General features: G+C 43.6%; 1 protein-coding gene across 5 annotated transcripts in view; it reads left to right on the plus strand.

Moving 5' to 3' along the window:
- The window catches only part of MAML3 (mastermind like transcriptional coactivator 3), a 232396-nt gene that overhangs the window by 11036 nt on the left and 205395 nt on the right, over positions 1 to 15965 (plus strand). Inside the window, exon 2 of one of the 5 annotated variants that reach the window (XM_058420705.1) lies at positions 6210 to 6447. The exons of the other annotated variants lie outside the window; for them this stretch is intronic. Within the exon in view, the coding sequence (XP_058276688.1) occupies positions 6385 to 6447 (63 nt within the window). The 5' untranslated portion in view covers positions 6210 to 6384. The remainder of the gene's footprint in view (positions 1 to 6209; positions 6448 to 15965) is intronic. 5 annotated transcript variants of the gene reach the window in all.

Here is a 15965-nt window from a genome sequence, read left to right on the forward strand (position 1 = left end):
GCTCTTTTGCTGGGATCCAACCTGTTAGCACAGCAGGTAGATAAGAGTATTAGCAACACTGGTATTTCTAGTGCAGTGTGTTCCCTGTGTTAAGTTTCACTAGTGGTTATGGTTATTAGTGGAGAAGACATTGTTTCTGGTTTGAAAATTATTTACTTCCCAAAGCTGTGACTTATCTCTTGTGGGTAGTGAATGCAAGGTGAAGATATGTCATCAAGTCAAATAAAGGCTTTATGGGAGCAGGTTTGGACTGGCTAGCTTGTCCCTAAATTTACTGGCAGGCGCAAATTGTGCTGCTTGTCTCAAACAACAGTAGAATTTGTTAACAAATTTTGACCAAAGTATTTCACCTCATGTGTTTTTTTGTTTTTTTTTTTTTTTCCCCCACTTTTACAATATGACTACTTTTTTTTTTTTTTTTTAAGAGATTTTCTAAACTCTTCATCTATAAACTTAGACATTTGTAAATGTAGAAAGATAGCTGAGGCCAGTAAGTGAAAAACAATGGTTGAGTCATATACACTGGGCTCTGTAAGGAACGTACCACAGACAGACTCATAAAATATTGCATAATTTTCAGACATGCTTTTTTGTTTACAAATACTAGGTTCTTACATGATTGAAGACTTAGTGTCTAAGCTGAGGATGAAATGCCTTTCCTATTCGAAAGGGAATGAACTAAATGCCTACAGTTGTATAAAACTCTTATTAATGTTCTATCAAGTGCCTTTTTTAAAATTAGACAAGATCCATATTTTTGCAATTTTATAATACACATTTTTTGCAAGAGTTAATTTTATAGGATATGTTTCTTGCCTTTTGACCTCGGTTTGATTGGTTGGGGGTTTTGTGAGGTGAGGGGGGGTTTTTTCCTGTTCTTGGGTGGGTTTTTTTTGGCTGGTTTTGAAGAAGAAATGAGAAGGTGGTGCTGCAAGAATGCAGAGACCTGAGGAAGCAGATGGGAGCACAGGAAAAAAGTCTGGGACAGAAGATGGATGGAGCCCAGACTGGGGGAGGCAGAGTGGAGCTAAGCAGGCACCAGCTGTAATGGAAGGGCAGAAATGCATAGGAAGGTGTTGGACTCGTTGAACCGGGCTGAAGAGCAGAACTTTGCCTCTGCTCACATACTCGGGCTTCCCAAAATCGGCGAGAGCACAGGTAACTGTAACGAGCCCAGTTACTGCCGCCTCCACAGCCAGAGTTTGGTGCTGGGGCACTAAACGGGGCCGTGCTGAGGGTCAGCTGCAAATGCCAGGTGAATTAGTTGCTTTGGTTTTCTTGCTTTTCCAGGTCCTGAGTCCATCAGAGCGTTGCGGTGTGTTCTGCCAGCTGGCTTTCTGCACTGCTGTTCGCTGGGTGGTGACCTTTGTTTTGTTCGGGTTTCAGGAATTATAAACGCTTCCCAGTGACACGGCTAATGAATATGTATGGCAGTCATTGAGCAAATGTAAGCCTCTGGACAGCAGCCTTGCTTTTCTTTCCTTAGTTACCTGTTGCATATTCCCTGGAAGTCACCAGCGGTTCATGTGAAAACCATCGCCTGGGTAACTTCTAACGAGTTAGTAATGAACGCGTGTGTATTTCAAATCCTTTATGTCCAAATCCTATTGGCACATTTCTAAAGTTGGTTAAGTAAGTGGTGGGGGGGTTTTTGGTGTTTTTTTTTCCTCCTGATGGATTAGCTTTGTTTTGCTAAACCAGGCTGCTTTACAGTGCACTTCCCCCCCAGCTCTCTGCACGTGTCCACAGCTAATATAAATCAGTTTTTTAGAAGCGATTGCTGCGGCAGGGAGATGGCAACCTGTGTTTCTCAAACCAGTGGGACAAGTGGAAGTTATTCCAGGTAGTTTAGGCACAGTGTTTTACGGGCTGCCTGTGATCTTGTTTTCTCATGGACAGAGAGAACTGCTCCGCAGTGTGCTGCAGGCACACTCAACAGCTACGAGAGATTTCCCTTCCCTTGGGTGGTACTGTCTCATATTTTGGGAAGGGAAGGAGCTAGCTTCTGTCCCTGAGGCCAAAATGCAGCACCAACCAGCCAGGATGTTTGGAAGATAATAAGCCACAGTTACAGTCATGTCCTCTTGTTGTCCAAACAATCCTATCTGTGCCTTAGCGTGTGAAGTTGGTGCTTCGGATAATTGGGGTGATTTGCATATCCTTCAACGGGAAAGCTTGAAAATGAGCGCTGTTTTCCATCAGACCTGTATGGGCCATTACTGTCTCTGGCAGAAAAATTGGGATTTCCCCGAGAATGAAGAACTCTTCACAGTGTTTTGTGATACGATCTGTATGATCCAAAACTCTGCCTTTCGCAGACTTAGACTGTTTGGGGAGTTGACAGAACTAAGTTTTATACGCCATATTTCATGTTTCTGTCAGAATACCGAGATGCCAGCGTTCCCCAGTTAGTAATCATCCATAATACTGACATTTTGGTGAGGGTCTTTGTGTCACAGGGTTGCCTTCTTTGGTCTGGAGGGTGGCGGAGGGACACGTGTAGCTGACTGTGTCCTTTCAGCACAATGTTTTATCTGTCCCAGAAGTATCTGAGCTCAGCTCGGATAACGTGACTTTGGCCTTGAGGTAAAGACAAAGAACGATATGGACATACCATGATGTGGACAACAACTTCTTGTTGGAGGACACGGGAAAATCCCACCGGTTTCACACCTAGTATTTGGGCTGTACTGAGAGAGACCCTTTCCTTTCCCCTGGGGCTGTAGAACTGGGTGGAAGGTCCCACGCTATTTCGGTAATATTAAGTAATAGTGTGCTTATTTTCCTCTCTCATTGCTGACAGCTGTGCTTTTGTGTTGCTCCTCTTGTTCTGTAAATATCAATATGAGTCAATCTCTGATTCTTTGTTGTGTTGTAAAGAGATTGTTTGTATAATGAGCTATAAAAGGTGTCCTGTAACTTCAGTTTAGTTCGTCTGTGAGGCACAGAACGTGTAAGAAAAGAGACAAATTCAAAGATGTCCGTGGTGACAGAAGGGAAATCTTACCGTAATATTTAGAACAAATTTGGGGGCTACGTCTGGGATAGTTACTGCTGACAAGCAGAACTCAATACTTGCATAAATAACTGTCCCAATTGCCATAAGAAACTGAGTTTTGGCTAAGTGTGGAAAACAATATATTCCAGAAATCCCCAATTTATTGCTTACATTTGAGCCATTTTTATTGATGATTTTATTGATTTTTTTTTTTTTTTTCCTGTCACACGTCAGCACTTCCTGGCGCTGTTTTCCAATACTTCCTATACATAAGTTTTATTTCTAAACCTGTAGAATTTAGAAAACCAGAGCTGTCATTTCCCACAGTTAAGAAAAACAACTTGTGTATAGGAAGTTTCTGGTAGTCCTCTGCATCTCTGCCAGAAAAAAACCCCTCCCTCCCTGAAAGCTAAAAATCCACAAACTGTAAGCTCTTAAAAACTAATACAGACCTTAAAAGCCACATGTCAAGTGCAAGATATTTTTGCAAGTTTAGGAGATATTGGCTTCAAATGATTGTTGAGGTGTGTTGGCTGGGCTCATGACTGAAAGGAAGAAGATAATAAACCAGATTTTTTTTTTTTCTTTTTTTTTCTTCTTTCATTTTTCCCTTGTTTCTTGCTTCTTTCTTTTTTCTTGCTTATTTCCCCTCCCCCCCTCTTTTTTCCCCATTTTTTTCCCTTTCCTTTTTCTTTCTGTGGTCGTGGCTTGTGTCAGTCCTTCAAGGGGAAGCGACACAAATCTTCTGATTTTTTACTCTTTTTGGGTGTTAGTTGATAAAACTGATGTAAAAGCACATAAGCACTGTATTTCTAATCCCTCACAGTAAACCTGTACCACATTTCATAGATCTGTGGATGCTTAAGTGCGGTGACTGTGTGGTTGGTTTTGTTCAGCATAGGTGATGCCCACTGACGGTTCAGTTTTTATAAGAAAAGGTATTTTCACGAGTTCTCTGTAATAATAGATGTGTTCTGTGGCTCTACCACTCTTCGTAGCAGAGGATCCTGCATTATTTTCTTAAGTGTCAGGGCAGAGCCACACAGCCAAAGCCTTTGCAGTTCAGTGGCCTCATGCTGAAATTGCTCATAAGACAGTATAATTAATACAGAGAGAACCTTGCAGTGAGTAATGGATTTATTTATGGTAAATGTGTGTTTTGACAACCGGGAGCATGCTTTTAATTTCCGTCTGTAAGGTGGAAGTTTGAAGAATTGGAGGGTTCTGACACTTCAAGAAAATTATGTGATTGGAAGAAGGCTTCATTTCCTCCAAAATCATTTTTCTGCAAAGGCCTTTCGCCCTGGCACGGCTAAGTTGGTTTAATTCCTCCCAGGGAAGTGTGTGTGGGTAAAAGCTCACAACAAAACTCTCTCTGTTTCTGCAACAAGGTTTTACTGGCTGCTTCAATTCGGCACCCCCTTATTACTGCATACGGATTTATCTCCACGATGTCGCCTAAAGGAGACAAAGTTTCACAACTAGGTCGTATTTAAAATTTGTTCAGCGTTGGCTTCATTCTCTGTGGCTGAAGCTTCTGTCAGGTGGAGGCTGCTTTTAAAAAAAACCTGGATTGTTTTAAGAATCTGGTCATCTCATTGAGCTGGATGTGTGGGAATGGAGAAGTGGCAGTATCTTTCCCAGCGGTGGTATGGGAAACTATTTTCATTTAGTGTGATGTTAGGAGAAATGTATTCTGACCTATATAGTAACAAAGGCTGCAGGTTTTCCTCAGCACAGGCAAAAAAAAAAAAATGCATGCACCTTTAATTTTAGTAGCAAATAGCCAGTGGCTTGGAAGGGCTAATTCCACACAGCCGGGAGATCCTGATGGGCAAAAATAAAATTCATTTTCATTTCAGTGCCTATTCTCAAGGTGATGCTAGCTCTGTATTTTTGGAGTGGTTACACCCATCTTTGTTAGTCCAGGAAATGAGGAAGCACTGGGAAAAGGGCATTAATCTGCCCCCTTATGCCAGCAGCAGCACAAGGTAAAAAGGAATAAGGTCCTACTGCTGACTTGTTGTGTGCTGTTGGATACCTCAGTTTGCTGGTCAAGCTAGAGAAAAGTATTGTGGAGACTCAGAATCTCCAGGTCCCTGATCAGGATGTGCTGAGCTCTGGGTTGACCCCTTCCTTTGTGTGATTTCAGGGTTTTGGGGCTTTTTTTTTTTTTTTTTTTTTTTTTGTTTTTGATGATAAACAAGGGCATCAAAAGATCATTTCTTCCATATTTAACATTAAAAGCCCTTATTAGTTTAATCCATTCATATAAGCAAGTACACTAGGTGCTTGAAAGAATTAAGCAAAACAATTATACACGCTGAAATAAAGTCTGCTCTTAAAAAACGAGTTAAGGGAAGCATATAAGTTACTTAAATCTCCCACAAAGTGTAAGGTTATTGTAAGCTGGACAGTGTGCGGAGCCCATTCCGCAATTTAAAAATAAAAAAAAGTCCTTGGCATTACTCCTGTGTGCAGGGGGAAACCCTTGGTGATAAGCTTAGAGCTCACACGCTATCCTGGGCATAAAAATAGCCAGCTGTCCGTGCTGTGCAGGGCTGCAAGGAGGCTTAGGAGGCAGGAGATGGGCACTCCTGTTCACTGGCTGATGTGATGTGATGTGCTGGTCAGCAGTGGCCGAAGCACCAGTGTCCTGCTGGGCTAAACCCCAGCTGTTGGCTGGTTTGGGGGTAGAGGAGCAAATGATTTGAAAGAGATGCCGTAAAAAATGTGCGTCCCTTTCATGTTCCGTCTCCCCAGTTCTGATTTATTTTACTTTCTTTTCTTCGTTTGATGTTTTTCTGCAGTGGTTTCTTCCGATGCACTTTGTTCAGTCTCGCTCGCCCGCTCTGTGCGGCGGGGAAAAGATTTGACAAGAGCTCTAAAACAAACATAATATTCCTGCCTGAGTTTTTTTCCTATTTTTGGCATGGGCTGATGTGTGAGAAGCGCTCACAGGTTCAGTGTAGCTTTGAGCACTTTTATGTGGATGTATTCCTGACTGCCCTGGTTGTTCAGCTTCTGCCCCAGAAAGTTGACAGAGGCAGCAGGGGAAGGATTCACTTAGACAGAAGAAAGAACCCCAAGGTGGGTTATCCTGGTAAAAGTAGCAGTTCTTGGTGTCTTTCTCAAGGGCTGCTCCCGTATTTAGTAAAAGAGATCAGTCTGGGGAGAGGAAAAACCCGCTGCCTTTTTATCCTGCAAACAGGAGTGATGCTGCTCTTTGCAAGCTGAAGGAGGATAAAACTCAGCCATGTCTGTTGATCACTGCAGAGCAGTCTGAGGCGTTCCTTTCAAATTTCCCATGGCATGGTTGCTGTCACGGTGGAAAATCACGCTGACAGCAGTGTCCTACCCCTCGCGTGCGCTCCACCTGGATTTTCATGCGACTCACCTACTTCGGTGGCATTGGAACAGTGAGACAAGAGAATTGGAACAAGATACAGGTATTTTGAATAGCATATCCTAATGCTCCTTTTGCTCAGGGCCATAAAGAACTCTTCTTTGCCCAGGTTTTGAGGTGGCTATGGAGTCACAGAATGAGTTGGAAGGGATGTTAAAGATCATTTACTTCCAGCCCCCCTTGCCACTGACAGGAAACTTTCCACTAGACCAAGTTGCTGAAAGCCCCATCCAGCTTTAATGCTATTGTCCTCTAGTTACTTGCAGTCTGTGTTCCCAAAAGATAATTCAAAATTAACCAGGTTAAACTGATGGATGAGGGTGATTTATTTATTTATTTATTTTAAAAAATTTATTATTACGTCAGCTGCAGTTATTCTTTCATGAGTCGTTTGTCGTAGGTGTTTATTTCTGTTTCTCGCTCAGGCTTTTGTTTGGAGTGCGATTTGATTTTTTCTTTTCTTTTTTTTTTAATGCACACACTCTCCCCACCTGAAAGACTGAATTTTACCTAGTTCTTAAATCAGATTCATGAGCTCTAGTAGTAAAGTTAAAATTAATTTTCAAAACACAAATGGGATGTGAAAATAGGATAGTTCATGCCTAAACTTGCTGTCACCTTTTAAAATAATCCAACCATTAAAAAAAAAAAAAAGACAACTAAGTACCATATTTATACTGAAATTTTGAAGCAGCAAAGGTTGACATTTAGGAAGTATTCTGGAGCAAGGGTGTCTTAAAATTCTACACAGGGCAGTAGAAGCCTTCTGTGCTGATACTGACGTGGTGTCTTCATCAGTTTATTAGATTGAATTAGTTTGTTTAAGGCTGGAAGCTGAGTGTGAGGACGGCTGGAGGAGATTTCTGCTTCCCGTAAGGTGAAAGCCAAGGTATCTACTAATCTTTAAATATTGGTAAATACAGCAAAAAAATTTGATAAACTTTTCTTCTTACATAACAGGTGCACTGAAGGTATTTTTGGAAATTAATTAGGAAACTGTATTTTGCTCTGTTAATGCAGCGGTTTTGCAATGTATGGAGTTGACAAGTAATGCACTTTAATAGTTACCAGTCAGTAAGAATTGACCCTTCCTTAGAAAAATTCGTACAAATCCAACCATGCTCCCAAACCGATTTATTCACATCAGGATTTCCTGCTTGATCATTTAAATCCTGTTGAAATTCAGCAATTCAAATCACTTGGATTTATGTCAGCCATCCTGCCTTCAGATGAAGTGGGAATGTGCTGGGACTGAGGCCCTTTGCCATTTACACTTATTCCATCCTCCAATTTAAAGTTGCTTACACTGTTTGACTGATACCTATCTGCGCTTCCTTTGCTGTGCTCATCGGTTTAAACATGTTCCTTTGTGTGTGTAACACTTACCTAAAATCAGAATAAGGAAGGGGTTGAGTAGTTTTAATGGTGTAATTGAGATGATAATGCAGCACAACAGTGTAATTTCTACAGATGTTCATAAGCAGTAAATACTTTGCATCATAATGAAACTTATACAATTTTATATACAATTAATTTCTTTCATGTTTTTACCATTTTCAATTCTGTTTGTGTGTTACTGGGCTAAAATTCAGTGAAATCTTGATGACGTTTGGTTTTTTTGTTTTGTTTTCCTCTTTCTTAAATAAGGACATCAGACTCGGGCCCTCCCTGTCTCTTTTCCTTTAACTTGAAGTCACAAGAGAAAATGGTATTTTTTCCACCCCAGTCTCCAGATCAGATGGGCTTTACCTGTGCTCAGGCGGTGAAAGTGTCTTCAGGGCAATCAGATCTCATAAATGGACTCTTCTACTCGCTAGGGTAAATTGATTACTTTTATTTACTTAAGTTAGTTATGGTTTTTGATATATTGGGAAAGTTCTTTCGACTCATCAGCTGGCATTTTTGGGGTCATTTGTCATTTTGAGTGTCTAAAACAATGAGGAAGGACAACGTGTTCAGGTAAAGCGCAGAAGTTTTGGAGAAATTTAGGTGTGAGCTAGGGGTCCATTGGTCTAGGCGCACAGCAGAAGTGCAGAGTTGCTGTGGTGGAGGGTTTTGAAGAGCACACCACCATCCCCTCTCCCTGTTGGAAACTAGTGAGCAGGCATTGTGACAAAAGATGCATTTGTGTTTAAATTGAAGAGTAATACGACATGTTTCACGCCAGGACGTTTAGTTAAGAGGTGTGGCAACATCCCTTAATTACAGCCTTTGTACCTCGGGAATAACCTAAGTGTGTTTTGTCATCTGTAACCTGGCTGACCATATCGGAAAGTGCTAAACTGGAGATTGCTCAAGTATCGTGATCTTTTCTTAATTTGTAGATATGCATGTAAGGGAGATGCATAACTCTTCTCTTTTGCTCTTTGGAGTTACATATCAAGTGCAGGGTAATAAAATATATTTGCATACTTTTCTTCCCCCACAGATTCTGTGATTAGGAAAACATTAGCAAATCTCGACTACGACCAACCTTTCCTTTCTCACCATGGAAAAAGATAAAATTCTGATAGACTAAAAATAGGTTTTCAAAAATGGGACTGTGGGAAAAATGGGAAAGCAATTACATGGGAAAAAAGAATGAATGTAGAAACATTTAAGTGGCTCGATCTTCTTTCCCCGGTTACGTTTGCGTTAGAACGTAGACAGATGCACCTATATCACTTCTTTGCAGACACACTTGGCACTAAAGTTCTGTATATAATGAAGTCTTGAAAAATGAGCTACCTGGTTATATTCTAGGAATAAAAATGGATACCTAATGAAGTGGCACGAGAGTGGAAATGATCACTCGTCACAGTTCTTAATCAATAAATACCTGCAGAGTTTATTTCTGTGTTTAATGATATCTGGAATGCTTGGCCCCAATCTGATCGGTGTTCACAACGGCTAAAATCTTTGAAGCATTGTGTGAAATTCAGACCAGGCCCTCAGTTATGCTGGAGTAAATAATTTATGCTCTCATACTAATTGTTTTTCCTTAATTAGTATAGCTAATTAACAGAAACAGTACTGAAGTCACTGCCCTTGCTCTCCCCCCCCTCCCCCCCCCCCTTTCCTTCTGGTGAGGAATTATTGCTCTGTTTTTTAGAAAACGCTTTTTCTGCAGCTCGAAGCCTCAGTTAAATGTAACATTTTTCTGCAGATGCTGGCAAGCAGATGATCTGGTCTGAGGACTGGGAGGGCCTGGAACGGGCTTAGTCCGTACGGATAAGTACAATTCATTCCAGACAGAGCTTAGATTCAGGAACGCACACCTGTAGGTGGGTGTGGGGTTTAATAGAACAAATGTTAATGTGAAATATGAAAACTCATTAGAAAGGGCATGATGAGAAGGTGGTGGAAATGGCAGCGATGTCAATAGTGTCCAACTGATCGTTAAGCGTGCTCATAGTTTTACCAATCGTGGCTGGCTGAAAGCGCAGTGCGCGTTTCAAGATGAGTTTGGGGTTACCGAAAGGGTTCTCTTGGTTTCTCCATAGTTGCTTGTTGTGCAAGTCCTCACCTTCCCTAAAAGCTGGGTTTTTTCAGGGGAAGTGCCTGTGGCAGCCTGTAATTCAACACCTCTCCTTACTCATTAGCAAAGGCATCCAGGCTCACGTTGTAGATGTTTCCCTTTAGTCAGGCTTCACTTAGGAGAAGTGGTTGAATGTGATTTGTGGCTTTCTTTGCAGCTAATACTAGTTTACTTGTTGACATATGGGAGTCTTCAGTCATGGCGTATTTTCTGTTTTCATCTGGAAAATCTCTGAATTGTTGTATATCACAGAAAGGGAAATGTGCTGCACGTGTTCTTTAGGATCAGCCTGTGCCGGCTGTAGGGAGATAGGGGACTGGTACTGAGGGAGGAATGCTGTGGCTTGTTTGTGGCAGAATTTGCCTTTCAGCAAGATCTGGTAGGGGATTTCTCGTGTTTATTCCTGAGGAAAGACTGAGCACTGATTCAAAGTTACGTGGGTTGGATGCTTACCGACTGCATACAAACACTAGTTCTACAAAACGGTGGTGAGATGAATACGCTTCTTTCCATCAGCAAAGCCATCCTTACGCGTTTGAGCAAGAAGCAGTGAAAGGGGGTTTCACTCCTGAGTCTGTGTCTATCAGTCAGCTACAAGTGGAGCTCTATTACAACAGTTCTCACTGAAGTAGCTGAGTTTCTTGGCTCCAGCAAGAGGTCAGTACCGTGAAAAGCGTTTGCTTGTTTCGGGGGAAACTAGGGAGGCGTTGGTGAGATTGGTTCCATTCTTCATATTGCATCCAGCTGGCAAGTCTGCACCATCCTTAGGCTTCAGGTGAGATTTTGAAACTCAAAGATCCTGCAAGACAAGAGTTTAAACGTAGGGGAAAAAACGTCCTAAGCACTAGGTCTTAGACAACACAAGTTAGGCATGCCTTCGGGTGGTTGCAAAGCCTAGCAGACAGGTGCTGTTATGAGTGCAGGATTCCGCACCTGTGTGAAAATTAAATGTGAATAGATTAAGCCTGAGAGGATAAATAAATACCAGAACAAGCGTGCAGTTAGATACTAACACGTGCAGTGACAATGAAGCTGGAGGCGACGTGTCCAGCTGAACATATGACTTGTTGTTTGTGAGTGTGGTGGCTCATAACTGTAGAATCTGTCGCTGAATGGAAGTACTGTATGTGCAGGGGGGCATCTGTAGGTGCTGTGTGTGTCTGAAAACACCTCAGCTGACAGAGCAGGTATCAGGTATTACACCTCTCCTCCTCAGCACGCCGCCAGCTGGAGCACTGGCCTGCAGAAGGCACCTCTGCTTTTGGAGGAGACGCGTGATGGATGTGGAAGCATGTGCTGCATAGGTACACATCTCTCTGGTCGCTGTTGGATGTTTCCTCTCACTTTCAGGTGTGATTCACATTTCTGTTTGTGGTTCTGTGTAGTTGTCCGGGGTTTGCCTTTTTCTGCTGCCTATTGTACTCATTACATTTTGGCTCCCAGTAGTCTTTATTTATGTATAAATGGCTGTAAATATAATTATATATATAAATTCAGATAGATGAGGCTGTATCTCAGATTTTCTGACCCATGTCAATGGTAGGATTTTGCCCTTCTGAAGGCTGAAGATTCTTTGGGTCGTAGTGGTTTCCATGTAGGTTCAAGGTCTTTGACAGCTCTTACCACAGGAGTAAGACCTTTAACAGACCAAATGCCTCAGAACAGCAGAGTTCTGGTATTGAGCACTTGGGTTTTTGACATATTTCCGCACTGGGTTTCTGCTGTCAGGACACCAGACTCTCTTCTCCAGCTGGCCCTTTCCAGCTGGCTTGCTGCCAGGCAGCCGCAGTGTAAAGCCTTCAGTGATCCTGTGCACGCACGAGATCCCAGCAAAAGCAGCGTGTCCTTCTGTCCCGTTGCCCACGACCCTGTGCCACACGTGATGAGGAGTGATGTCCTTGCAGCAGCTGTAGATGTGAAGGAAGCTTGTGGAGAGCAAGTTGCCATCACCCCGTAGAAGCCCAGTGTTTGGATGGCGGCCATGTGGAAGGCAGGGATATGCTGGTGGAGGAGCTTCCCAGCTGCTGTTCCTCTGGCAGCTGAACTGCACCAGAGACACAGAGCACCAAAGTTGGCCGGATTAGTGCAAAGATAGACCTGTGACTTTTCTCTGGCCTGTTTCCCGTGAGATTTTTCACTCCAGACTGGTTGTACGCAGCGCCAGCAGAGATCCCGTGTGGTGGTGGTGTGTGGCTATTCCCTGTGGCTGCTTTGTGCCTGTCCCCAGGCACAGGCCCCTGGACGTGGAGAGGCACTTGCTGGCACATTTCACCTCCTGCTATCCAGAGTTTGCTAGACAAGGTGCCTTCTGACCGCATCAAGTTCAGTGAAGCATGCTGTTGTAGCCTTTGGCTCCTTGGAGTCATTCCTGAAGTCACCCCAAGCAGGGAAAGCACTGGGGCGGTTGTGAATGAAACTATTAAAGAGTTATTAATGCTAATTTTTCCTGTTTCCTGACTTGGAAGAGTCTCAAGACTCTGACCAGAGCTTGCTTTTCATGGCAAATTTGTAAGAATTAGAAAGATTCTTGCATAATAAAAAGCAGAGCCTGAAGAAAAGAGGAGAACCTAATCCTCATATTTAGCTAAACTGTTTTTCTGGTTTACAGGATTATGCTTTTAGTTCTTGCAGTGGCTATGGATACCCATTCAGTTTCTGACTGTTCCATCAACAGTGGCAGGCGGGCTCTGTCAGACTTATTCAGCTTCTTTGTCTTCCTTCTGGACAGAGTGTGTGTGTGTGTGATGTGTTCTGCATAGGCACATTTATCTCAGATTAGCATTGACAAATAGATCCAGCGCTCCTCCATAAAGGCAGGAATTGGCTTGCAGACTCTACCTATTGATTATGCATCCCCTGCATGAATTGCTAGTAGTTTAGTAAGATTAGAAACAGGAAGAGGCGCCTCAACTCTGATTCCTTTCCAGAGGCTGGGTGTTGCGCACAGAGGAACTCCAAAAGACGTAGCTTGCACAAGACTGAAAATATGTTATTTGTATTGATCTTTCCCATGGAAAGGAGAGGGAAAGGAATTAAATGCATAAATGTGAGGGGGCAGGAACCAAATCTTCTCTAAGGGAGTTCTGAAGTAAATAATGTTTGACACTCGGAGATAACTTAAATAAGAAAGAAGTTAGCGCAGTGGTTTTGATAGTACTGACTTGCAAGTATAGCAGAAGGGGAAATGAAGGCAAGGAATCCATTTGAGACGCTCTACCTCTGCGTTCCTGGGAGGAGAAACCAGTTTGAGGACGTTGCCTGTCTGCGTCATGGAAGAGCCGCCAAGCCTCCATCGCGGGGGGCTGGCGCTGATCACCTCTTCACTGGGAGACGTCCAAGGCGAGCCATGGTGCCGGAGGAAGCGCTGTGCGCAGTGCTGTAGGTGGCACCCTTCCCTTTGCGATGGTGCTGAACCGGTGCCAGAAGGCAGGAAGGAGTTGGGGGCACTCTGCACGGGGGAGCCCCGGGCCAGCTGCTCGGCTGGCGTAAAGCCATGCCCGTCTGCTGGGGTGCCTGCCTTACCCCAGCTGAAAGAAAAGCCAGTCCTCTCCCTTCCAAAGGCCAGGTGAAAGCAGGGCTTTGCCTGCTTGTCATCAGTAGGGGTTTTCCAGCTGTGCCCTGTGGGATCTGCGGAGCCCATGGCGGGCCGCGCCCGCTGCCCCTCGGAGCGCATCCCCGCGTCCCTGTGCCACGCTGTGGGGCAGGAGCAGGTTTGGACCGGCCTTCGGGAAGGAGCGGCCGCTCTACAGAAACTTCGGGATGCTATTACCTCTGTTGGCCGTAACGTTTTATTTGGCTGGCGCGTTCAAAGGCGGTCATTAAATCGCAGCGTTGCTCCTCTTTAAAGCAATTCTGCCGTGAATGCTGAAGGTTATTTCGAATGCGTGCTTGAGCTACAAGGGGACTGAGGGTCCTCAGCCCTGTTTGTGTTCCTGTAAGTACAGGCCAAAAAAAGACTGACTTTTTATTTACCTTGTGGTTTGGGAGTTGAGAGTCGGGGCTCTGGGGCCGGAGCTACAGTGGGGTTACTGTGTCAGCTGAGCCAGGGTAACCCTGTATGGCAAATGCAAAGTAATGTGCTGTGAATGAAGCTTTCATTTCCTGGTGCCAATGCTGTGGCCGAAAGCATTCAACTAAAAATATGTCTCTAAAATGGGCAGTCGTCTGACATTTTATTTACTGTTGTGGTTCGGGCATGGGTGGATGAAACATTTTAATAAATTACTGGATCTTTTTTGTCTGTTCCTGATTCATCACATTTTACTAATTCAGGAGGTATTTATTACATGCCTGGTAAATTGGAGCGTCGACGTGCTGACTGATTTGCATGAGGGTGCTTGGAGGAGAAGGAAGGGTTGGGACGCGGAGTATCAAGCAGAAAGCAAAGCTTCTCATTTGTTATGGATGCGACCTAATCCTCCAGCAGAAAATTCTGTGCCAGGAGGTGTTGTATCTGTATCTGCTGCAGGAGGAGAGTCCAGGTACTCAACATTTGCCATACTTCAGAATAAGTGGTCTGTGTCATGGCTGGATTCCCTCTGTCCTCTCAGTTTCCTACGAGGCAGGGTATTCCTATCCCTGTTTTACAGGTGCAAACTGAGTATCATTTTGCCCCGATCTCCATCCTCCTTATGGCTGTGGCCACAGACAAAGGAATAACATTTTGGCCAGAGATGGGGGGAATGCAGTGATCCTTTAGGGACAGCAGTCAGAAAGGGTAAAATTCTGAAGCTTTGCCCTGCAGTTCTGCTTTAAAAATGAGAAATTAAGAGATGGTCTGTTGTAGAGGGTGCAGAGGAGGAGCTGCTGCTCTGCTGTCTCAGACTCAGGGTTCCCTCTCCCTGTAGCGACATGGTCGTCTTGCAGAGCCATGCCGCTTGCTGAGGCTGCTGCGGCTGCACAGCGCAGCGTGGTGCTTGCTCATTCTGACAGGAGGAAGTTTTCCAGGAAGGGGAGGGGAAAAGAGGGCAGCTAATATCCTCTCTTCACCTCCAGTGCAAAACCAAAGGGATCTTAAGTGATGCTCTATGAATAGAAGAGAAATTTTCATGTATCCCTCTTAGCGGTTGGTACATTCCCCCGCTTCTGATTAGTCCTTTGGCATTGCAAGGAGCCAGTTTGCTCACACTGCTGCATTTTTCTGTCAGGCACAGACTTGCTTTCCACTCTTCCTCTCTCTTCCAAACCCACTTCAGGTTTCTTTTGGGGTTTGTTTTCCCTTTTATTTATTTATTTATTTATTCCCACAAAGCAGCCATGAGAGAGGGATAAAATAATTTTGAAGAGCATTATATGGTGAGAATTTTGACAATGAGTGGAAGATTGTAATTACTCTCTTCCATTAGACTCAGTGGCTTTGGACAGATAAGCTGTATTGAAACGTGTGACCAGGGCATGGGATCATGGATTGTCTTTCACTGTTGTCATGGAGACAGTGATGCAGGTGGCCTGTAACTGCCTGGCTGTCAGATCTTATACATCAAACTGGTGCTAAGTGAAAATATGTTAGAGGCATGGGGGGGGTGGGGGAAATTGCCAGCAGTTTTTATAGGATCAGGTGGAAGAGAACTAGATAGCTTTAAAGGCAGCTTTTTGTGAAAGCTGTGGATGGCTCAGGGACGCTTCTTTAGATTGCTTATGCCTTCATGTGAGCAAAATCAGTTTTAAAGGGGGGAAATATATACAAATATACGTCGTTATTATGTCTTTGCTGCTTTCTCAAAGTCAAAATGATGGTGGTGGTGTTAGGCTGAGGTGGGAAAGAAATGGGAAGAATGGCAAATACTTGTAGGTAAGAGTGGGAACAGGCTCTAGAACCCAATAATAATGGAGGAAAAGATGATGATTCACTACTGTGCCTCAGAGCTGCTAACAGAAAGTTGTCCAGATTTGGAAATGTTAAAGAAACTTAAATTGTGAAATAGCCCCTCCAAGTCAAGACATCTAATGGAAATTGTTTGTTAGATTTGCTGTAATTTCTTTCCCTGAGCTGTTCTCTCTGATGGGTTTGAGGCATGTACTCTCCGTGATGTTTCAGTTAGATT

Source organism: Hirundo rustica, chromosome 5 (assembly GCF_015227805.2).
Source record: "Hirundo rustica isolate bHirRus1 chromosome 5, bHirRus1.pri.v3, whole genome shotgun sequence".
Classification (NCBI taxonomy): Eukaryota; Metazoa; Chordata; class Aves; order Passeriformes; family Hirundinidae; genus Hirundo; species Hirundo rustica.